The following is a 23,958-nucleotide window of genomic DNA, read 5'->3' as shown; positions in this document are numbered from 1 at the left end:
TGCCTCGGTCCCTCTTCCTTATAGAATTGCAGATGCACCAGTACACCCTCAGTGGCGTGACGTTATGACTGAGGAACTGAAATTGAGAAAAATCCCTCATTTTGAAAGCTCCCTTGGAGAGGAATATATCCTGACTTCTGTTACCATTATTACCAGACTGGTACTAGCACATGATAGCACTGGTCTCTAGTATGGACTTTGTTTAATTTCAAAATTTAGTGGAAGTCTCTGTTCACCATGAGTAACCAAATCATGCGTAAGAAAGGGGACCATTGACATTATAAAATTATATAAATGCATGGATATTGTTTCTACATATAATGCATGGCAAACTCGATAAAGTTGAAACGATGATTTTTATGCTACACTCTGTGTAAGTAATCTCTTTCCACTACACAGGTGGTATAACCTCTTGTTTGAGTGTGTGTGAGATTTTATTTACCTAATAAATAAAAAAAGAAAAAAGAAGTAATATTTTCCCATGTATCTAAAATAAATTAACATGATAACACCAACACATCACCAAAAGTAACAGAAGCTAAATGGATGGAGTATCGTGAAGACCAGTATTTTCTTTGATATGTCGGGAAGATTTTGTGCATTGTGATATCGCATTTGCTGATGTTTTAGCCCCTCAATGGACTTTCCACTCCAGCCTTTGCATTCACACTGTACAAAACCTAACTACAAGCAAGTCGCTTGGTTGGGTTGGCTAGTTAATTAATCACCACGTAAGATAGGATTAGATATAGTGAATCCATGCCAATTGAGGAACTGACAAAAGCTTGCTAAGTTCTTGTTTGCAAGTTAAACGAGTTCACTTAAATACGATATTCCACTCTGTTATTGAGATGATTTAATTTACTTTTCACATGGATTCTCGTGTTGAGGAACATTTTAGGAAGATTTTACTTCTTATATGATGAAACTCTTCCATATTTTTCCTTGTATAGCTGATTACAATCATTTGATGCAGCGGTTTCATACCATGCCATTATTAGAGGTATATTGATGCATATATAAGCGCACAATTAAATATCGTGGTCATCACGAACCATGATTAGACTGTGTGATTAATTACGTGTTATGTTGACTAGGCATATACGGGCAAGCATGGCATTAATGTGTAAACATAATGTTGGGAAACAGAAGTTTTTAAAACATAATAAGGGATTTTCAAATAAAGATCTTGATTAATGTGTAGATACAAGTTTTATGTATCAAGAATATGATGATCCATTAAAGTAGAGATAGAAAACTTACATCAAGGTTTGTGTAAACCGTAAATCTCTTTTTTAAAATGAATGTTCTCACTTATTGTAAATTCCTTTCTTACATGCAGCCTCCTTGAATGATATTGGAGAGTTAAACTTGTAGGAGCCTCCATCGGATGAGAACACGAACCTTCAAATCTTAGAGACAAAATAATTTATTGTCTTCTAAAAATAATTACACATAGTCGTAACCTAAAATATACATGGACTCCATGTATATACAGACAACATAAAAATAATAATTGAAGGTATTATATTTTCCTCAATGTCTAAAATTAAAGTGGTATCTCAAATCTAATGGGATTCCAATATCAAGTTGGGTTATGAGTGAGAATCCTTTGGGCTTATTATTTTCTTGGCTACAATGAATTAATAATTGGCCTGATCCATGGACCTAATTCAATTAATTCATAAATTAATTTCTACTCCACTAAAAGAAATTAATTGGACTCTAATTAAATAATAAATAACCTCTAAGTTAATATTGCATTTTTATCCCTCTATACATAATTAGTTATCGGATAAATAAACCCATCAATCCGACCATTAAATTAATATATTTATTTTGGTACCTTTGATTATTTCCAGTTTGATCACAATAAAACATTTGTTTGATAAAAATAATAATTTAAATAAATAAATATATATAAATAAAATCATTTTGTTTAAAAATACACGAAGGCCTTCGAATTTACTTTGTAATCAGCCATAATCAATACAAAATATATACAAGTAGTAATGATGCAAATATTGAAAATATAACTCTCTAACTATTAATTACATAATTACCCAAAGTGTCAGTCTATGGATTCCAAAGATTCCGCTGAACAAATCAAAGTAATTACTAATTAATAAAAGAGTTTATATATCTCTCATGCGTAAGAGTCAAATAACATGACAGTGATAGGGAGCAATTACATACGACGGCTCTCGTAATATATCTCAACATAATGTGAATCCAGTTCAAGTTTTAGTTAATAATGAATTCATCCATAATTACCAAGTATGAACTATTTATAATTATTATTTATATTAATGTATTGATCGCCATTACATACATATATAAATATCTCTTGTAATCAAGTGGACATTATCAATTCCATAATGAATCGAAACATAATACATTGAATTTACTAATTATATAAAGTATAAATATTTCAAATATGTTAGGAAGATATATCACTTTAATCCAAATACGAATTTGTTATGCTAGGGCATATAAATCCCAAGACATAATATATTACCATGCCAATCAAGCAGCTGATCCATGTAAGCATGGAAAACAGAAAGCAAATGTGAATGCGAAAAAAAATGTTTGAAAGGAAAATGAAGTCTCTAATGTCATGCAGCGGCTCCATTGTAGTTGATTGTTCTGTGCGTTCACATGCACCAAATTAAAATGATGAATTCCATGTCACTTTTGAAGTGACCTTATCCTTGTAAGCAATACCAGTTGATTCATTATCTTTATTATAGATTGAGGTGCACTGTGATGTCCATGAACTTCATACTATGCCACCCTTAAATTATTTGAAGTATGAGCGACAATAAATCATGGCGATCGCTAAACTTCATTAGACTCTGATTAATTGCATGTTATGTTGATTAGGTGCTGCAAGCATGGCATTATTGTGTTGTCAACATAATATATTTCTGTGCCAATCAATCAAACTGCAGATACATGCAAGCATGAAAAATAGAAAGTAAATGTGAATGCAAAGAAAATATTTGAAACGAAGAAAAGGAAAAGAGAGAGAAAACGATAGAGCAGGGAGACGTTTAACGCGTCAAGAAGGGGAAAAAAAAAAAAAAAAGCTAAGAATAAAAGATAAGAGAGAATCCATTATCATCATTTCTTGAAATACAATATTAATCACCAGTGAATCCCACTTCAGACTCTCCAAACACCAAGTGAGTGCCTAAGAAAAGGAACCCCGCCATCTGTCACCTATCGTCCAACGCGTCTCCACTTAAGGAAGTTTAACAAAAAGCTAGCCCAAAAAATTCAATGAAAGGGACAACCAAAACGTACAGTAGAAATTAAGCAAAACTGCGTATAAATTGTAGCATTAGTGACCGAGAATCATCGAGTACTCTATCTCTAGCCTGTTAATTAGTTCAGATGGAAACTATATGTCTGAGTTTTCTAGTGATTCTGTTGATGGTTTTGGCAGCAAAAGGTCAAGGAGGATTAAGAACAAATTTCTATTCTTCGTCTTGCCCAAAAGCAGAAGCCATAGTCAGGTCCACTGTTGAAGCAAACTTCCGCAAAGATCCAACCATTGCAGCTGGCTTGCTTAGGCTTCATTTCCATGACTGCTTTGTTCGGGTGCTTAATTTATTTATTTATTTATTTATATGTATGTATGTATTGATATCAGAGTTTATATATCAAGGGGTATTTCTTATTATTTTGACATGATAGGCATTTATATATATATGTTTGCAGGGCTGCGATGGTTCAATTTTGATTACAGGAGCTTCAGCTGAAAGGAATGCATTGCCAAACCTTGGATTGAGAGGATTTGAAGTGGTTGATGATGCAAAGACACAACTAGAGGCCTTGTGCCCTGGACTGGTCTCATGTGCTGATATACTAGCATTCGCTGCTCGTGATTCTGTAGACTTGGTAATTAATAATCAATTAATTAAAGACCACATTACAACCCTGTGTCTCTCTAGCTCACTCACACACACACACACACAAAATAATATTTGGCATGGTTGTCAATGGGGTGTTTTTAATTTGATGCCACATCTCAGAGCCAAGGTCCAAGTTGGGTAGTGCCTGCTGGAAGAAGAGATGGTAGGATCTCTTCATCATCTGAGTCCTCAAATATGCCATCTCCTTTCGATTCTGTTGCTGCCCAGAGAAGCAAGTTTTCAGCCAAAGGCCTAGATGATCATGACCTTGTCACACTTGTTGGTACACTCTTCACCTCTCTCATTTCAATGTAACCATTTATACTTATATTATCAAATGTTAGTATTAAAAGGGTTATTTCTGATATGCAGGGGCACATACCATAGGCCAAACAGACTGCTTATTCTTCAGATACCGTCTGTACAACTACACGACAACAGGCAATTCAGACCCAACTATAAACCAAGCATTCGTGGCGCAACTACAAGCCCTCTGCCCCAAAGATGGCGATGGCTCAAAACGCGTGGCGTTAGACAAAGATAGTCAGATGAATTTTGATGCGAGCTTCTTCAAGAATGTCAGAGATGGCAATGGAATTCTGGAGTCGGACCAGAGGCTCTGGGGAGATGCTGCAACGCGCAGCATCGTGCAAAATTATGCAGGGAACATAAGAGGCTTACTGGGATTTAGATTTGATTTCGAGTTTCAGAAAGCTATGATCAAAATGAGTAGCATTGAGGTGAAGACTGGTACACAAGGAGAGATCAGAAAAATATGTTCAAAGTTCAATTAGCAGCTTAATGATATCAGTGTAACATATGCAACATTGGAGCATAATGATGTTGTTATTGTAATTAACTTCTGATAAAGTTGATGGATGGAAGTAAAATGGAAGAGTTAAGTCACATAAAGAACCTTGCAAGTGCCCAAAAAAAAATAAATAAATAAAATAAAAATAAAAAATTCCATTGGATGCCAAAATTAATAAAATAAACAAGCGGTTATCAAGAGAATAAAAATTCCATTGGATTGTTTAATTTGATGCTCATGAAGCTATCAACCATTTCCATTCTTTAAGAAAAAAAAAAAAATGTGAATAAATTAGGCGGAGAGAAGTTTTTATTTACTGGAAATAAAAAAATTAAGAGATTTATTTATATGGAGGAAGAGTAATAAGGAAGGATTTTGAAAAATTAAATTTAAGGAAAGACACGTATGTGATTGAGCAAAGAAAAAAATAAAAAATAAAAAATAAAAAAATTTATATACCCTATTTATATAGAAATAATATTAGTTATGCTTGTTAGTTTTATTTTAATATTTTAATTTATATATTAATAAAATAATATAATAAATACTTCCCCGTCCCAAATTAAACTTAGTGTCTTTGGGAATGACAGAGGGAGGGAGTATTTCTTAAAAATAATATAGCAACTTGCCAAGGTTTTGGTTTTCTTCTCCCAAATTCATGGTACCAAGAATGCCATGTCAGAATCTATCGTCCACAAGCAAAAGGAAGGCAAAACCGCAAAAGGGATGGATGCTACGGCGTCGTTCTGTAATATATTACTAATAAACGTCGTCGCCTCCTTTCATCAACAAGGACATTCTCGTTTTATCCGGAAGAAGCAGGCCATTGAATTGAAGCTTTAAATAAAGAAAAGAAACGTATTCATGGAAGCTATGCCGATAGTATCAAACCCCTACATTCATTTCCCCCCAAAATACTCTTTATATATATATATATATATCGCTTTGGCTTCAAGGATACGTGAAGAGTCATCGTAGTCCATTCTTTCACTCTTCTCTCTCTCTAAAATCAACTCAACTACCACTTCCTTCACATGGCTTCTATCAGCCCCATTTATCAATCTCAACCTCTTTTCAACAAACTTCAATTCAGAACAAGAAAGCTCCGGACCACTTTCATCGCTAGCCCCAATTTTAATTCTAGGGTTTTCTCTGATCACAGTACGGGTGGTGGAACTATGGCAACGCATTCGAAGAAGAAGATGGTGGTTGTGTCGGCCACGACGGCGGAGAAGCCGAAGAAGAGGTACCCAGGAGAGGCAAAAGGGTTCGTGGAGGAGATGAGGTTTGTGGCAATGAAATTGCACACCAGAGACCAGGCGAAAGAGGGCGAGAAGGAGCCCCAGGGTCAACCAGTAGCCAAATGGAAACCCTCCATTGATGGGTATTTGAGGTTTCTTGTGGACAGCAAGTTGGTTTACGATACGCTTGAGACGATCATCGAAAAAGCAGCTTTTCCTGAATGTAAGCTTTACTCAGTTTGTTTTTTCGTGGATTGTGTTTGATTTTTTTTTTTTTTTGAAGTTTGTTCTTTAATTTCAATTGTGTTTGGGTGTAATTTTTACAAGTTGTTAACTTGCTTGCTATTCTTTACAACAAGTTAACAACAGTGTTAAGATGGGTTATCTTTTAGTTTTCTGATTGGACATGATTACAATAGTTTTTGTTTTGATACGTTTTGGTTGTTATTGTTATTATTGTATTCTTTGATGTTTGTTCTGTGACTTTAATTGTGTTCGGGTGTCACTTGGCAAGTTGCTAATTAGCTATAGTTTGAAACAGCCTGTGGTGTGATTTTGCATGTCTGTGTTTATTTGAGCCTTTCCGTGATCTGTTGGGTCCTGGGGAGAAATTGTATATACATAGAGGAGATTATTGATCTTTTGGAGACTTTGAGAGTTTAGAGGCCCTATTTGGCCTTGTGTAGCTTTTGGGGATGTGTTCTCCTTTTGAGTGTTTTTTCTAATGCACATATTACTTATCAAAAAAAATTTTGAGCCCTTCGATTTCCTTTACAAGTGTTAAGATGCGGTTTGTTTTTTAGTTTATTGATTGGACATGATTGGAAAACTATTCTAAGTTTCAATTTGGAAGATTGAGCATTGTTTAGTTCATCAGTGCTAACAGGCATTTAAATGCAAGAACTGTCTAGTTAGAAATTTTGAACATATGCGTGGTCATATACTTCCCAAGCTCTAATATACTCAAAGTTATGAAATTTAAATGCTAAATTTGTAGTTTCAATGGTCAATATGAAATATCACAAATAGTGTTCTCTGGCTGCGCTGTTAGAGAGGCAATTATGTTTATGAATTTATTTGATAACTTGAAAGTTGTGATCTTTGTGGCCTTTTCAAATAGATGATCTGGTTAATGAGCATGCCGTTATGTGCCACCCACAGAAGGCTTTTTTTTATTTTTTTTATTTTTTTCAATGACGTAGCTAGAATCCTAAGGCTCTGTTTACTTGAGAGATATGAGGTTGAAAAAGGATTTCAAAATACTCAGTAAAACGCTACAAGAATTTTAAATACTCTTTGAGTTATTCAAGGATGGATTTTGGGGCTCTAATACAAAGATGATTGTCTCATGAAAGAAAGCAATTAAGTCAATGGACCATTGAGTTTTGCTGGTTAATTGAACGTTACCAAGCGCTCTCTCTCCTCTCTCAGCGAGCCTGTCTGTAAGGACTTTCTTTATCACTTCTCTGTCCTTGGTTTTCTCTTTCTATAATCTAAACAGTGAGTATTAAATATGGATGTCAAAATAAAAATCTTATTTTCTAATATCTTGTTGTGTTAAACAAGAAATATGTGAGATGTAGGGATTTGTATGCAAACAAAATATGCCAATCAGTGGAGCTTTTAAATATTGATTTTAAATCCCTTAGCTTCAAATATCTCAGGTACTTCAAATTTCTTCATTCAAGTAAATTCTAAAAATATACCTTTTTTGTTCTCTATACAGATGCTGAATTCAGAAATACAGGGTTGGAGAGGTCAGAAGGTTTGGCAAAAGATCTGGAATGGTTTAAAGAGAAAGGTCATGTCATTCCTGAACCATCATCTCCTGGTGCTAGCTATGCTCTTTTTCTTGAAGAATTATCGGAGAAAGATCCTCAAGGATTCCTTTGCCATTTTTACAATATATACTTTGCTCACACAGCTGGTGGTCGAATGATTGGGAAAAAGGTAAATAAGTATTTGTTTGGAAAGTTTTAAACTTTAAATTACATTATCTCATAACAACAAATTATATATATATATATATGCATTGTCTTGTAATGAAATACGAGTTGTGTTCATTGCTCCATCTAATATTTTCTCATTCCTATAACTGTGGTATAAAGTAGTTAGTATTGAAAACATATGCACTATATGCAAGTGAAGTAGGTCTCTTGGATCAATACCAACCCCAAAACTCATTTTTTCTTTCTTCAGTATGAAAATACAGCTTTTGCTGAAATGTGTTTGTTGCTCAAGTATTGACTCTGGGTGGGGGAACAGAGTCTATGGCAAATAATGGCCAATTTTCAATTTTATAAATTTTACTAAAAACCTTTTAACAATTTTGCAATAATCAATATATAGACATAAGCAATTAATAGCATAAATGTAAAGGAGATGAGGGAAGAGAGATTTGCAAACATTTATACGGCGATTTTAGCGAGGTTCAGAAACTCCTACTCCTCGGCTCAAGACTCCTCTTAAGACCTCCCAATCCACTATGGCTTCTTTTTACTGGTGTAGGGCTAGGGCCGGGCGACCAAGGCGGTCGCCTAGGGCCTCAAAATTTTTGGGCCCATTAGTGATAGGTTCAAAAAAAAAAAAAAAAAAAAAAATTAGGCCCCTTACCATGAGTGATAGGCCAAAATAATAATAATAATATTAAAAAAAAAACTTAAGGCCCTTCGATTAAACAAATTCACAGCCTATTCAAAATTAGAGCCCTTAAAAACTTGGTGATTAAATTCGAAATTGAATATGGCCCTTTACTACTTTATGTTAGTGTGTATTTCAGTAATTAAAGGGCCTTAAGTTTAAGTTTGCCTAGGGCTTCTTAAGATTTTGTCAATCTCAGGACCGGCCCTGTGTAGGGCAAACCTTTACATGAAGCAACTCCTTGCTTCACCTTGCTAAGGGAATAACTTTCCCTTAGTCTTCCTTTGGGTCACACCAACCCTTACAAATTTCAAGCCAACTAGCTTCTTCTTCCTTTGCTAAGAGAACACCTCCTCTTAGGCTTTACAACAGATTTAAATATTAGATTTTCAGTATAAGATAATCTCTCATAGATTTGTAGTACAAAGTTTAAACTCACTCTAGAGTATATATATGAATACAATGAAGCACAATACTTTTCTAATGATATGGGATGTATGAATACAAGAATAATAGCTCTTTGGATGCTATATGATGTTTCTCTATGGTAGCAACACTTAAATCCTGAAGTCCCCAGCTCTATTTATAGAGTTTTGATGCAGCTATTAAAAAATATAGCTATTGTGCACGGAGCTGGAGGAAAAATAGCCGTTCAAATTCAAACTGGACTTATATCGGTCGACCGAAATGAAATAAGGTCTGCCTAAGGCCTCATTTCGGTTGTCCGAAATGGCAAACCGGTCTGCCGGTTGTGCCTCTCGAATTGTCTTGGCTACTGCCCAGTAACCGATCGTTCGGTTCAATTTGCCTATGCATTTCGGTCTGCCGAAATGAAACTGATGCTTCAGAAGTCTTGTTCTAAGCTAATAGATGATACAGTTTTTCTACCGGACATCTGCACTTCCATTTTAAACATTTAAGTAAATGTCTTTAGAATATTTATATGTCAATTTACTTTAAGTTTACAATGTAAATAAGGAAGTACTCCCCATTTGGATTCAATAAAAAATATAAGAAACTTGAAATTCAACTAAATCAAAATGTAGAAATTCAGTTTTAGTACAAATTTGGATTTTCGACGGTTTTGGTAAAAATGAATCCTCGTGTAGACTAATGTAGACTTGGTCATAAAATCCTATAAAATCAGTTTAAGCTACTTGAAGTGCAAGGAGAATTTACTGGGAAAAATTATTTTGAAATAATCATTATTTCAAAAATTCATTTTTCACACTTAGCCAAAAACACAGTTTTTCATGATGTGCATTCAGGGGTCCTAATGTCCGTTACCAACTCATGGTAATGAAAGCTTCATATGCCTCAATCGTTGACCAACATGAATCATGTGATTGATGTGCATGGTCTTAGCATTTCTAGCACAAGTGATGAGTTCTTTCAAAACTTATGCAACCTTGAACTAACTCACTTTTTAGCAAAGACTCCATATGTCAATTATATATAAATGAAGTGCATAGTTTATTGCTAATAGATATAGGAGCATATGAATGATGTAATGATATGCATGGTCCTATAGAGATGAGTTTCAAATGGATTCATAAATATTTTGACATTTAATTCTAAACACTCACCATCCTATCTACCCCTTTCTTTAAGCTTTGTCCATGATCTTTAGGCTTTGAGGTAGTCTTCTTCTTCCCTCCTTTGAGTTGCTTTCTTGCTCATTGTAGTCTAAGTTATCTTTGGATGGACTTTGCATTTGGTTCTTTACAATTTCATGTCTTCTTTGTATCCATTGCTTTCCTTGATGTGATCTTGAGTAATGGAATACTTGGAATGATCTTTATGATCTTCATTGAGGTTCTTCTTTGAATGTAAATTATTTATAGCACTCAATGTAAACATCAGTCCTTAAACACCATTAATGGTTTGTTATTATCAAAACCTCTAGATTATCCTTGGATGGAGTCCTTAAGGTCAACAGTGTTTGTTAATGAGCAGATGATTAAGTTTCATCTTGTCTAAGTGTCCCCATAACTTGTAGTTCTTTTGTTATTCGACCTGGCCATTGGATTCACTGTGTACCCACTTTATACCCTGCTTTGCTAAGTTAAAGATGAGTCCCTGCTTCCTATCCTTTCCTACCAAATGTCCTTTCTTTTTTATGCGTAGCAACTCTGATGAGATTTTGCTCAAGATGCAAAAAAGGTGATTTTAATCTCTTTAATCTAAGTTATCAGGTGTTACCTTGTTACATGGCTTAAATTATTCTATTTTTTACCTTTTCAGGTAGCTGAAATGATTCTAAACAGTAAAGAGTTAGAATTCTATAAATGGAATGGTGACCTTTCCCAACTGTTGCAGAATGTGAGGGAGAAGCTGAATAGAGTTGCTGAAGTAATTTTCTCTTGTTTTGTTTTCTGTGGTTAAGTTTCTTTGATTTTCTTTATTTGTTATAATTACTCTTGAATGCAGTTATTTTGTTTATACTCTTAGTTTCTGATATATTCATATATGTTGTTTTATTCAGAGATGGACTAGAGAGGAGAAGAACCATTGCTTGGAAGAAACTGAGAAATCGTTTAAGTTCTCGGGTGATATCCTCCGTCTAATATTGTCATGATGTGCAAAACTGCACTCAGTTCTTGTAAACTCAAGTGGTGGTGCAAGCTGTAACATTTGCCTATATTTGAAACTTCTTTCTTAATAATTTTATGAATTCACTGTTGTTGTGCATAATAGAAGTTCGTTCAAAATTTAAATGAATATGAAATATGAAAATTTGCTCCAATATAATATTGATGGGTACCGACAGATTTTCTCTCTGAGCAAGAGCACGAATTATTTCTGATTGTGGTGGGGTTATTATTCCTTCCATTTGAAAATTCATACATTGTCTATAGCATAAAGTATGATACGAGAAGCCTTGTTAATTGTTTCCAAAGTGCTCTTCCAGGTCTTTACATGTAATATGATGACCCTAAAGCAAATTTGTAGATGGTGTCAAAATTATGTCTTCTTTGGATTCGCATTAATACATTATCAGTACTTGGGTTCAGTGAGAGAGTTCTCAATTCAGCAACTGAGAATGTGATTTCACGGTGAGAACAGTGAGCACCATTGCCATAGCTTTCACCTTCCAGCATTTGGATTTGGTGGTTTTACGGTGACAAGATAGGCTTCCATTTAGTAGAGATGGCATCTGTTCTATGATGGAGTGTTTGTTTTTAAACTGATCCAATTCCAGGCATATCTGGATGGTTGTGTAGGTAAATGATTCTGTAACCTAATGGAGAATGACATTGATGGATCCTATTATCATCAATAATTCTCCAATTTATTAGGAAAAACAGAATTTTTATAAAGATGTCAGAATCATGTTGTGATAATTGAAATTTATACTCCTATATAAATGTTTGATTTTTTTACCCGTGCATCTAAAATCTAGAATACAGACTCTGTATGCGAAGTTTTACTGGTGTATATTATGATGAAAGCCCAAGAATGCTCTACTTCTAAAACAAAGGTCATCAATTTACTTGACATTTTATCTAAAAACTAATTTTTGAAAACCGAATTATAAAAAAGCATGATGATTTTAATGTAATTTATCTTTTATTATATTACAAAAGTTAAAGCATTGAAAAAAAAATTAAAAAAAAACGTCATGATTTCAATCTAGTTGATATTAACTAGATGAATTACCGTTAAAGCATGATGATTTCGACATAAGAGACGCATCATAAGAAATTAACAGCATGGTTGTGAGTTTTGACCACTTGGCACCGTAGATCTGAAATGAAAGTCATGGCGTGTGAACCCCAGCAGTTAACATGACCTACCATGACATCAATAATTTCATACTTTAAAAATCATAGATTATAAAGGAACTATGATTTGACAGAGGTTAGAAAAAGAAAATAAATAAATAAAATAGACAGTTCATGATCATCAATCTGTCCCAATCTTATTTAATATGAATTTCTTTCCTTCTATATATATATATATATATATATATATATATATATATATAGATTGCATTGCACACGCACACGCACACGCACGGTAGGACATAGGCGATTGTATTAAAAATGGTCAGATTACTCCCCATTTTCCTCCTCTTTGCAGCCTTCCTTGTAACCTCCATCGCCAGATCTATCACTCCAACACAGCCCCATTTTCTCAGATCCTTCAAGATCAAAACTAACAAGGTACATCAAGATTCACGAATCTCTATACATATCCATGCATATATAATATTCACAGAAATACACACATATATATATTTACGTCTTCTTTTAATTCACAAAATTTCATAATCAGACTGCAAGTAGCTGTCCGTACACGGTGATCATCAAAACGAGCTGTTCCTCAACATCATACACCAGAGACAAAGTTAGTCTCGCATTTGGTGACTCTTATGGCAAAGAGGCAAGTACCAATCAAAATTCACAATTCTAAGACCAACCCATTGTAGCAAAATCGATTTGAATTAATGGGTATTTTTATTTTTTTCAAATTCTGCCGATGGATTTGATGGTTAGGTCTATGCACCAAGACTGGACGATCCGTATTCCAGGACGTTCGAGAGATGTTCTACAGATACGTTTCAGATACGAGGGCCCTGCGCGTACGAGATCTGTTATCTGTACATGTTGAGGAGTGGATCGGACGGTTGGAAGCCAGAGAGTGTAAAGATCTACGGTCCAAATTCTAGGGCTGTTACTTTTTACTATAATACGTTTCTACCCAACGGTGTGTGGTTTGGGTTCAATCATTGTAACACTGTGTCATTATCTGCAGTTATGTGGGAGAAGACAATATGAGTGAGTCCTATATTAATGCTTAAATGATGGACTTTTTTGTTTTTATTTTTTATTTTCTTAAAGAAGGGATTTTTGTCCATGCAAATAAGACCTTTTTATTTTATTTTATTTTATTTTTTCATTTGATGGCAATATAAGAATAATAAGATAGGCTCATTGCTTTTTCATTCCAGGCAAATAAGAAATCATTTCATTTGTGCAATTATAAGATAGGCTCACAATATATCTACTTATTTGTAGACTTTTTATTTGCATCGGACATTATTTATTGGAAGCCAGTCAAAAGGAAACAACCTTTATCCATAGATTATCAATTGGCAAAAAATGTTTACCATTTTCTATAGACTAATGTTAAATTCCCAACATTCAGATTTTTTTATTGCAGTTGAAGCTTCATCTAATTAACTTTTGGCACTATTAATTAATATCATTAAAAGGATTGATTCCTTTAGTACCTAAATAGAAATCAGATTCAATGACCATGTCTCAAAAATATTTATTCCAAAAAAGCTTGAAGTAAACTCTTAATTTTCTATTAAAAAAAAAAATCATACTAATCGAGCTACTGAAACCAATTGTTACTTGTTGTGTTCTTCTTTGAGACACAATATGTTTTTTTGCTGGATAAAAAGAGATAAAGCATGCGTGGTATAACTAACGGTCTATCAATATCAGTTTTTTATATACTAAAAGGAGGTTAGGGTTCAAGTTTCAGAAAAAATATATGTGTGTGTGAATACTAATTAGAAAAAAAAAAAAAATGTGGCATAAATTTTCTTTGATAGATATTTTAACCATCGGCGGTGTGTTTCTCGCCATTAACGTAAAAGCATTCGGAAGAATCTTCAATTTGTTTTTTTTTGGTTGTTGGCCTACGGCAAAACAAAAAGATGTTACCGAAGGTCCCAATTATAATTTTGTTGTCATTTATAATTTTTTTTTTAAATTTTTTGTTTTAAATCTTGCAACAAAACAAAGTTGATAATTGAGGACGTGTGCATTTTGTTGTTTTACTAATTATCACAACTATTTATTAGGGTAAGACTATATATATATATATATATATATATATGCATACACATTTTGTGACGCATATTCATTCAGTCCCACTGACATTCTACACAAAAATGGCCAAATTACTCTCATTTCTCCTCCTCTTCCTCTTTGCAGAACCATCACTACAAGGCAGTCCCACCTCTTCACATCCTTCCAGATCAAAACTAACCAGGTAATGCAAAATTCAAAAATATGTCTATATATGGTAGTGGTGCCAGTAAAAATTAAAAAACCCGTTAAACTAATCGGATCAAATGAACTCGGTCAATTTGATTTGTACTTTTTTTTAACTGTTTGGTTCAATTCGATGCTGATTTCAAAAATATAAAATTGTTTATAAATGATTTAATTTTAGCTTAAAATTATATTATTTCAAATCGAACCAAATCTTTATTTAAAATATATATTTATATATTTTATATAATACATTCTCATGTCACTTTTGGAAAGTAAGAATTTTTAAGGAGACGTATAAGACATGTCTTATCTTTCTGGAAAGTTACTAATCTGTCCATATATTCAAGTTTGAAATTTTAAATTCCAAGGGCATATATGAAAAGATGTAAAATATATTATTTGAAAAAAAAAAATTGAATAATTATTTTGGGACAGACAAAAAAAGAAATTATGACATTTTTTTTTTTTGGACAAAGGGAGTATATAATTAAAGACAATTAATCTTTTACTTACTCAACTATGTATTATAATATATAGAATAGAATATTATATAATATATAATATGCATTTTATTATATATATATTAGATTGAAATATAAAAAGCCTCAAAATTGGAGAACTGAATTGAATTGGACTATTTTTTCATGTTTGATTTCATTAATTATTTCAATTTCAAATTTCAAATTGGGTCCATTCAGTACCTTTACCTTAATATACTTTTATCACATTACAATTAAGAACACGCGCTAGCTATCTATTTCTAATATAAAATATATTTTACACAGCCACACATATTATATATATATATATATATATATATATATGGGTTATTAATAATAATACTTGTTTTAAATTCTTAAAATATCATGATCAGGTTGCAACTACATGTCTATATAAAAGGGTGAAGTGCAAAAAACACCCCTCAAGTATGCATATAGTGCATATCACATCCCTCCAGTGCAAAAAATACCCCTCAAATTTTAATTTGGTGCAATCAAGTCCCTCTTGCCAATTTAAAATCAAACTTGACTAAAATACCCTTAGTCAATAATTTTATAAAATATATAAAAGTACAAAATGTTGTAAAAAGACCAAAAACCACAACACTCCCGCCCTCAGTTCTCAAACACTCTCTCTCATCTCTCTAAAAATTCATCACAAAACCAAGAGTAACATTGCCGGCAAGAAGGGAGAAGACGGGCTCCGCCGTCGTTGCACAGCCATCAGTCCAGCCAAGCTTCGTCACAGCCGAAGCCACCGTCGAACCGAACCCATGTCACCAGCTGTCCATCTCTGCCGGTCCACCGATCCGAAGCTCACTGCCGCACTCCGTCCCAAGTCACCGTTTCAGCCATCTAGTCCGCTTCTGTCGCTGCCGAAAAGGTTGTGATTTTTGCCTGCATTGTGAATCTGGGCGTGAAAAAAAAGCTCGGTGGATGGAGAAGAACCCACCGGTGACTATGGATCCCAGGATAGGCGGGCGGCCAACGAGATCTCACGGCGGTTATGAGCAAGGGGCGTTGGAATTGGCTGCAGATCGACGAATCTAATTCGTCTGAGAGAACCGTCGGGGTAGCTCCTCCGATACAGCAGATCGTCGTCGTCGTCGTTGACCACCGACCCGCCTACCTCTCTGAGCCTGTCCCTGCCCGGATCCGATTCGTGTGAGTTCTCGAATCAAGCAATCATGTCTGTAAATTATTAGTATATTTTAGCTTTTAATTTCATGTTTTAGCTTTTAATTGGATGTCTGTTGATTCGGTGATGATGATGAAGAAGAAGAGTGAAAGCAAAATTGGGTGCAGAAGAAGACGGTGGTGGGATTGGCGGCAGAGAGTAGAAAGAGAAAGAGGGGTATTTTGGGAAGATTAAAAGAGCAAAATGGGTATTACAGCAATAATTTAGGGGTGTTTATTGCACAGATGGGTAATTTTGTATAATTTTAAAAGATTAAGGGTGTTTATTGCACACTTTTTTAAATAGGGAGTAAAAGTGCTACACAAAGTACACTTCAGAGGTGTTTTCTGCACTTTCCCTGTAGAAAATGATAGTCAGAGCAAGATGTTCCTCAGCACCAATCACCAACCACCAAATCACTTTCGATTTTGGCGACGTTTCTGGCTCCGTGGTAAGTAGTATTTATAATTTTTTATTTCAAATGATTTTCCACTGAAATTTAAAATCTAATGCCAACTCATTTCAGAGAAATCTAGTTTGAATTAATGGGTATTTATTTCAAATTTTAAATTTTTTATTTTAATGATTTTATTTATTTATGGTTTGGTTAGGTTATAAAGATTCGAGGTGCACGGACAAGATCTGTTAACTGCGTATTAAAAGGATTAGATCGGACGGTTGGAATGCAGAGAGAATAGAAATCTCCGGTGAGAGCTTAACTAGTGGTCTCGTACCGTTTGTCGCAGGTTGTTTTGGCGAAGGTGTGTGGGTTGGGCCAGGGCCCAATTCATGTATGAGCGAAATTGTGCATGTTGGAGAGCACAATGAGAGTTTTCATTGAATACAAATTAAGTTGGTTATGCGAAATTGTGGGTTATTGAAAACTTTTCAATAACCCACATGTCCAACTTAATTTGTTGTGGCACGTATTTTTGTAATTCATATCCTATTTATAATCTTGTTCCTAATAACGGTCGTCCATTTAATAGGACATGTGTGGACATCATGTACGTGAGTGTCTGTTTTTATGCTATGATGGTGAATATTTATGATTTATGTGTTTTTTCATGATTAACTCTGGCAATATATATATATATATATATAATATTTAATTTTTGTCTTTGATTTTGACGGTATAACCTCTCCTCAAATGGGAGATTGAGATAACATATTATGATTTATGTGTTTTTTCATGATATTCACCATCATAGCATAAAAACTGTATTCTCAGGTATTTACGTATTATACCCTATTTTTAATTTACTGATGCAAGGAACCCTTCAAACAGCACAGCTCGTCAAAGCACTTTGAAATGGTTGTCAAATTAAGCTCACGAGAAAATTATGGACCAAAAAGTTAAAACTTAATTGACATTATACAAAATCCTTTGACGCGTAAGGGAACTTAACGTATCTTCAAATGGAGGTGAGAAGCCACTCTTATGAATGAAAACAATGGGTAGGAAATTGGAAAAATTATCAATAAGGTTGGTTAACTCTTCAACACAAAATTTTAAGAGTTTCACTTATAAATGTTGCTTCTCGCTTCCATTTGAAAAAAGATGTCTGATAATTGCCATCAACTTCTAACTCTTTTTCAACGACAACAACCATCACCAATTCTTTTTCCAACTACTTGAAGTGGACTATGTGAATTTTATTCCGACTCTCATGCCAGTTCAAAGGAAATAACGTTCAATAAGGGTCAACTCTCGAATGCCTGTTGATGATAATGCTTGGGAGATTGGACAGAACAAGAAACGGATTGGGACAATTGGTATTTTTTTTATAAATATATATACTATTATATGGTTTAATTGAGATTTAGAAGGACAAAAATGATTTATCTAACCCACCCCATATAATTTGGAATGGTTTGTTGATTTGACTTGAGTTGAATAGAAGTTGGAAAAAGCCCAATTTGATCTTTGCATCATAATCTAAACAAAATGCAGTTACAAAGTCATGACAGAGCAAGAATTCACCAAACCCATAATTTCAAGTTATGGTCCGCCAAACCCTTGCATTCAATATTCCAACAAACACCTTAAATAGAAAAAACTGACAGAGCAATTATGAGATTGAGATAAAGGATTAAAACCACCTTTTTTTATTTTTTTTTTTATTTTTTTTATTTTATCTGATTGGACATAAGAAGTATCTGATTTGTGTCTAAAGGACATTTTACAATGATGTATGCCATTTCCATCTTAAGATGCATAACAAAAAGACGTTAAATAATCTACCAAATTCATCTCAAGACCAGCACATCTCACTCAAGATCTGAATTCTAACCATCTCCAGTGCTCATGAATCCACCCACAAAGCCAGCTCCATTACAACTCCCGCATAAGATCTCCTTTTTACCTCTGCAATGAATTAAAAATAAAACGAGCTGTTATCAAATTGGTGCCCAGATGAAGGTCTTGTAACCAAATTCACTGAATGGTAAAGCCACTGTGGAAGATTATGCTTGCGCATGTTCCATCAATGTCGTCTAACCAACAATATTCGGCATACAATACAAGATATTCATAAAGAAATCATAACATTCGTACATGCATACTAGTGCATAAAATGTCAACAAGGCGGGGGGTTCTGCACTCCACCTGACTTTTCTCAGTATTTTAAATGTAAAGGAAGTTAAAATGCTTTTGGCTATATCTGTTTCAATGAAATAGATGATTGTCCAACGAAAAAGTAGCAAAGGTATTGGAAGAGTCATTCATCAAGATGTTATAATGTGTTACAAAAATTCTGAAAGATTAGATAAATAAAAAATAGTGTAATGTTATTAAGAGAGCTCTCTCGTGACAAGAGCAATGAACTCTCCACATTTAATCACTGAATTGAAAAATGTATTCAGGGACTCAATTAATTTTTCACGGATCTTAAAAAACTGTCTCAATCCAGTAGTTAAATGTGGAGAACTCATGTCTCTTGTCATGAGAGAGCTCTCTTAATAGCATTACTATAAAGGATAAATAGAATAGAAAACACTATAAACATGTTTAGGTCCAAAGTGCAAACTTGCATAAATATCAAGACATGCCCCTAAGGTCCCAGCCATTCAACAATCACTATCCAATAAAACAGACTCACTGCGCGCACTGATCAATCATTTGTCTGTCCTAAACCAAGTTTGACCCAATTACTGTCATCCTCTTTTACCCAAGTGTGTTGATGCCATTTTAAGATACCTTGATTTGTTTTTTAGCATAAATTTTTAAGCAGAAAATATACCAATCAGAAGGTTGTCGTCATGGTAAACTTGCTCCAACCTCAGAGTTCAAAGCCCATGGCAAGAACATTGAGGTTGTCCTCATGGTAAGCTTGCTCTAATAGATGCTATTTCCCTCAAAGCAGCACCCCAAGATTTTGAGACCAAGGTACCTTTTTTTTTTCTTTTTCTTTTTTTACTGTTACAATAATTGTTATCACGTATAAAGCAATATATGAGAATTTGTCCTAAAATTTTGCAATGACAACCTAAATTTGAGAAGAGAAACAGTTGAAGGCAAACGAAGTGGCAAGTGATGAGACCTACCTTTTATAATGGGTCATTAAAGTTGTCCAGGATTACAAATTGCAACGAAGGATCCAACAATCCATCTTAGTTCCTATAGCATATCTATCTGCTTGTGCTTCCAACACAATAACAACATATATTTTTTATAGCCATTTCCTCAATGGGAACATAATTTCATTTTTGAGTCAATTTCTAATTTCAGCCAAATTTGATTGGTTCCTAACTTCCTATAGAGTTCCATAATATAGTTTTAACTTTCCAAAATTTTCATTTCATCTCAATCAAAAACTGGGTCAAAAACTGAAAATTCTCTAGCCTTCACAAGTTGGGATGACAATGATGATTATAAATGCGATGATACAAATACTCAAATGCTAATGGATTCAACTACATGAATTGGTTTTTTGTGTTTTCAGACTTCCCTGAACCCCAAATCTCAGGATATGAGGACTCAGCTTGAAATGGTTTTAAATTTTGGACACAGATATGTGGATACATCCTGCACATTCAAATGGATTATATTTTCTATAATATTGTGATGTTTATATCACAATTAGTATTTTTCACAAATGAACTAATGGAATTCAAATTAATTGGGATGTAATGAGGGGGAAAAAAATGAGAAAGATTTTCTATCAATTTTTTTCAGGTAAAAAATAGAAAAGTATTCTTATTCGAATTTATTCTGCAATCAAAAGTACAGGATTAAGTGTTCAATTTCGATTCCCCATCCAACACATCTCCATACCACAACCCTGTTGCGTCATACTCATACCTTTGTTAATGTGGTATGGGGACAAGAGAATCAGCTGATACTAGTAGTATAGTACTTAAATGGTCCAACATCCAATGGCTAGCAAGGCAGCTAAAAAACTATGGGAAAAAAATAAAAAAAATAGCAAGGCAGCTAAAACAATTGATTATACATACCTGCAAAGCCAACATAATCCACCAGCTTTAAATCGTCCGTTGAAGTAATCCGTGGAGTTAACTGCAGTGCCTTTGCACTGTGAACACAATATGACTCCTGGTGGCAATGAAAAATAGAAACTTTCTGAGATGATATTTTAACAAATATTTGTTTCCAGAGAAGGAAAACTGCATGGTTGAAAGTAAGGATTTAAAGAAAGTTCCTTACAATAGCAGTCATAGATCGAAACAAATAAATATGTACACAACCGATATTCATATTCATTGAGAACTTTGGTTGATAAAGAAATAAACTCTTCTTAAAAGTGTTGCATGATTACACGTTAATAGAAGGTTTAAAGTGCCATCCGAACAAATCTGCCTAACCAACACGGAAGCACTAGTGGGACAATGTTAAGATAGGATCTAATCAAGCAATATTGCACTTATAATACATAACACACATTCTACCAAGGGATTACATATCTCTTCAACCACCATAATTTGATATTGAGAATACAAAAGTCACCTCTCAAAGGCTAAGACAGTTACTAGTGGCTTAAAACAATAATCTTACTTCTCAATCACCTAACATCCAGAGATTTAATTGATTAAATGCACCTCTTCATAAAGAGAAGAAACCTATATGTATAATTGTGTTCTAACTGTCGTACCTAATGAACAAGAATGGCAAATTGACCTTACATAGTTACATATTCTCTAAACCACTGTGAGAATTTTTTTGCAACAAGATTTGCTGGTTCCATAATCAGACGTAGCAGTTGAGCAATATTCTGCTACTTCACGTAATATATCTAATATCTTCCCGTACATAGATGGTGTCCACAAATAAGAATTATGAATAGAACATCAACAAGCACCATTTTTCGTAATAATATTATTAGCTATTCTTCGCAACAGAGGCATCCATAATCAGAACTATTAAGCATCAGCATGTTATAATGCTCTGTGTTGCTTTTGTCCATTAACAAATTAGATTAAGCTACACTTTCCTTCTGAAAGGATTCTCCATGACTGAAACTTAGGATAGCCATCCTTCTGAATGAATTGTCCATGACTGAAACTTAGGATAGCCATCCTTCTGAATGAATTGTCCATGACTGAAACTTAGAATAGCCATACTTGTTCAAATCAGATAATCATGAAAGATGAATGAAATGGAGATCAAATCCTACTACCCTTCTCAAGGAAAATATGTGCCATCTCAAAGTACACAACCATATATAAGAATAAAATTTGCACTCCAAGTGTTTTTTTAAGCACCTGGAATGACCAGATTCAGCAAATCACATATTTTATCATCTTAAACCAGTTGCAAATAATGTATAACATATAAACATCATTCTACAGGACATAGAATAAATTGTGTACCAATTTAATATCAACAATAACTACAAAAATGTTCAATCTCATGAAACAATAAGAAAACATCAGTGATAGAAAGAAAGAACCCTAGAGAAAAGAGAAATAAAAGTCACTAGTTCAACTTACCATTTCCTTCACAATCAGCACAAACTAAGCTATTTGATTTGGGGGTTTGACTGCTATTTGTAGCCTGTAAAGCCAAGATGAAAGCTAATTCAAAGGTCAGAAACACAGAGATATCAGGCAAAAGCCCTTTGAATTAAAATGCAATCTGAATACTATTCAAGTCAACTCAACTAAGGCCATCCTATATGTTGAGTGGCTACATAAATTCTTTATTTCCATTTTGCTCCATATCTACTTCTAAGTAATAAGGCGACCACGAATCTCTTTTGCAGTTACAATCCTAGACGACTTTCCTTCATCACGCATCTAAGTTTTACAAAAACTCCACTTTCTAAGTATATTACTTCTTCTCTCCCATTCATTCATCTAAAAGATTTAATATGCTAAATTTATAGGCACAATGTTGTTAACTAACTTTCAAAAAAAAAAAAAAAAAAATTTGTTGTTAACAATGCATACGAGTAAATGTGCCAGGTTTCAGACCACAATATCACATTTTTCATTAAACATGAATTGTATAAATCAAATGCAATAGAGGATAGCTTTGAAATACCTCTTATGGGCAGTTTCATGTGAAATTCACCTAAAAATGTTCAATAGAAATCTAAAAGAAAATGGAGTCTTTGTGGTATTTCCTGGTGATGAATCTTTAACATTTCCACTGTTACTTCCTAGTTTTGCACCAAAAACACATCCCGTATTTTCTTAGTATTCCTAGTAATCAGTTAAACATTTTCTGTTCACATATCTTGCAATTAATACAATTTAAGCAGATAATAAATCGGTATGAGCTCCTTATTTAATAAGTTTGTTCAAGTATTGTGCTTGATTGTATTCAGCTAAAATGGTTAGAATTCAAATCTTTGAATCAAATGAACTCTCACCTTAGCCTCCATAGATTGAAATTTAGCATTTTTACAGTTGTGAGTTGTACCGTTGACCCAAAGAACCTTCTGAGCAGTAGAATTTCCATTATTAAGCCCTAAAACCATCAATATTCATTACAATAAAAGCTTATACACTTAATACAAGATATATAATAAGATAAAATGAATCAAGAGTAATATACATGTGTACATATATGTGTGTATATATAGAGAAAGAGAGAGATGGGAAGGGGAACATATGTACCTGGTTTATTAGCGGGTTTGAAGGAAATTGGTGGAGTGAAACACAGAGAGTTCACCATTTTTAAAGAGCTTGAAGTTGGTTGGTTGGTTGGTTTTACTTTGATAATTGAAATTGGAAAGTGCTTTTGAAGATGATTGGAAGACGACTGTTAAACTTGGGACAGTCTGGATGGCAAATGCCTTCGAAGCGCAGGTAAATTTGGATCGGAGATGGTGGTGGTGGTGATGACGAATACAAGCAGAAGCTACACAACAACTAGATAGATAAGGCGCCCTCGTAGTGAAGACAAATTATGACATATGTTTTTACTGAAATGCCCATGGACATTCCAATTTGCCTTTTTACAATCTATACTCTTTGAATTGCGTATTTTGCACATCTTTAAGCCCTAAAATAACAAAAAAATTATATTATTTAACTGGAGCTGGACTGAGAAGAATTAAAATCTTATTTGAGTAGGAAAATGGAAAAGACATTAACTTGATTTTCAATGAACTGTGTATAAACTGAATTGTAATGGTAAGTATATCACAAGGATATGATTAAATTGAAAAGAGAAATTGCAAAACTTAAATGCT

The 23,958-nt window shown here is 33.9% G+C and overlaps 4 protein-coding genes across 4 annotated transcripts; 3 read left to right on the top strand and 1 right to left on the bottom strand.

Moving 5' to 3' along the window:
• The first annotated feature begins 3,356 nt into the window (after positions 1-3,356).
• On the top strand, positions 3,357-5,679 carry LOC132277297 (peroxidase 25). Its single transcript, XM_059779116.1, has 4 exons — positions 3,357-3,603; positions 3,724-3,903; positions 4,038-4,200; positions 4,290-5,679. The coding sequence occupies exons 1-4, from the start codon at positions 3,397-3,399 to the stop codon at positions 4,709-4,711; spliced, it is 972 nt and encodes a 323-aa protein (XP_059635099.1). The 5' UTR covers positions 3,357-3,396; the 3' UTR covers positions 4,712-5,679.
• On the top strand, positions 5,609-11,308 carry LOC132277298 (heme oxygenase 1, chloroplastic-like). The gene is made up of 4 exons (XM_059779117.1): positions 5,609-6,192; positions 7,696-7,919; positions 10,854-10,961; positions 11,095-11,308. The coding sequence occupies exons 1-4, from the start codon at positions 5,763-5,765 to the stop codon at positions 11,185-11,187; spliced, it is 855 nt and encodes a 284-aa protein (XP_059635100.1). The 5' UTR covers positions 5,609-5,762; the 3' UTR covers positions 11,188-11,308.
• A 1,313-nt stretch (positions 11,309-12,621) lies between these two features.
• LOC132279969 (embryo-specific protein ATS3A-like) lies at positions 12,622-13,690 on the top strand. Its single transcript, XM_059782052.1, has 3 exons — positions 12,622-12,775; positions 12,888-12,995; positions 13,109-13,690. Exons 1-3 carry the CDS (start codon positions 12,656-12,658, stop codon positions 13,388-13,390), a joined length of 510 nt encoding a protein of 169 aa, XP_059638035.1. The 5' UTR covers positions 12,622-12,655; the 3' UTR covers positions 13,391-13,690.
• A 4,690-nt stretch (positions 13,691-18,380) lies between these two features.
• On the bottom strand, positions 18,381-23,635 carry LOC132277296 (protein BUNDLE SHEATH DEFECTIVE 2, chloroplastic-like). The gene is made up of 5 exons (XM_059779115.1): positions 23,381-23,635; positions 23,134-23,231; positions 22,250-22,313; positions 20,759-20,855; positions 18,381-18,668 (listed from the first exon to the last, which is right to left on the bottom strand). The coding sequence occupies exons 1-5, from the start codon at positions 23,436-23,438 to the stop codon at positions 18,590-18,592; spliced, it is 396 nt and encodes a 131-aa protein (XP_059635098.1). The 5' UTR covers positions 23,439-23,635; the 3' UTR covers positions 18,381-18,589.
• Between the last annotated feature and the right edge of the window lie 323 nt (positions 23,636-23,958).

This window comes from Cornus florida, unplaced genomic scaffold, assembly GCF_030987335.1.
Source record: "Cornus florida cultivar Cherokee Brave unplaced genomic scaffold, ASM3098733v1 CherokeeBrave_3.0.0_Hap2_Chr10, whole genome shotgun sequence".
NCBI classification, from domain to species: domain Eukaryota; kingdom Viridiplantae; phylum Streptophyta; class Magnoliopsida; order Cornales; family Cornaceae; genus Cornus; species Cornus florida.
The sequence above is the reverse complement of the archived record's forward strand: the minus strand, read 5'-3'. Positions and strand labels throughout refer to the sequence as shown.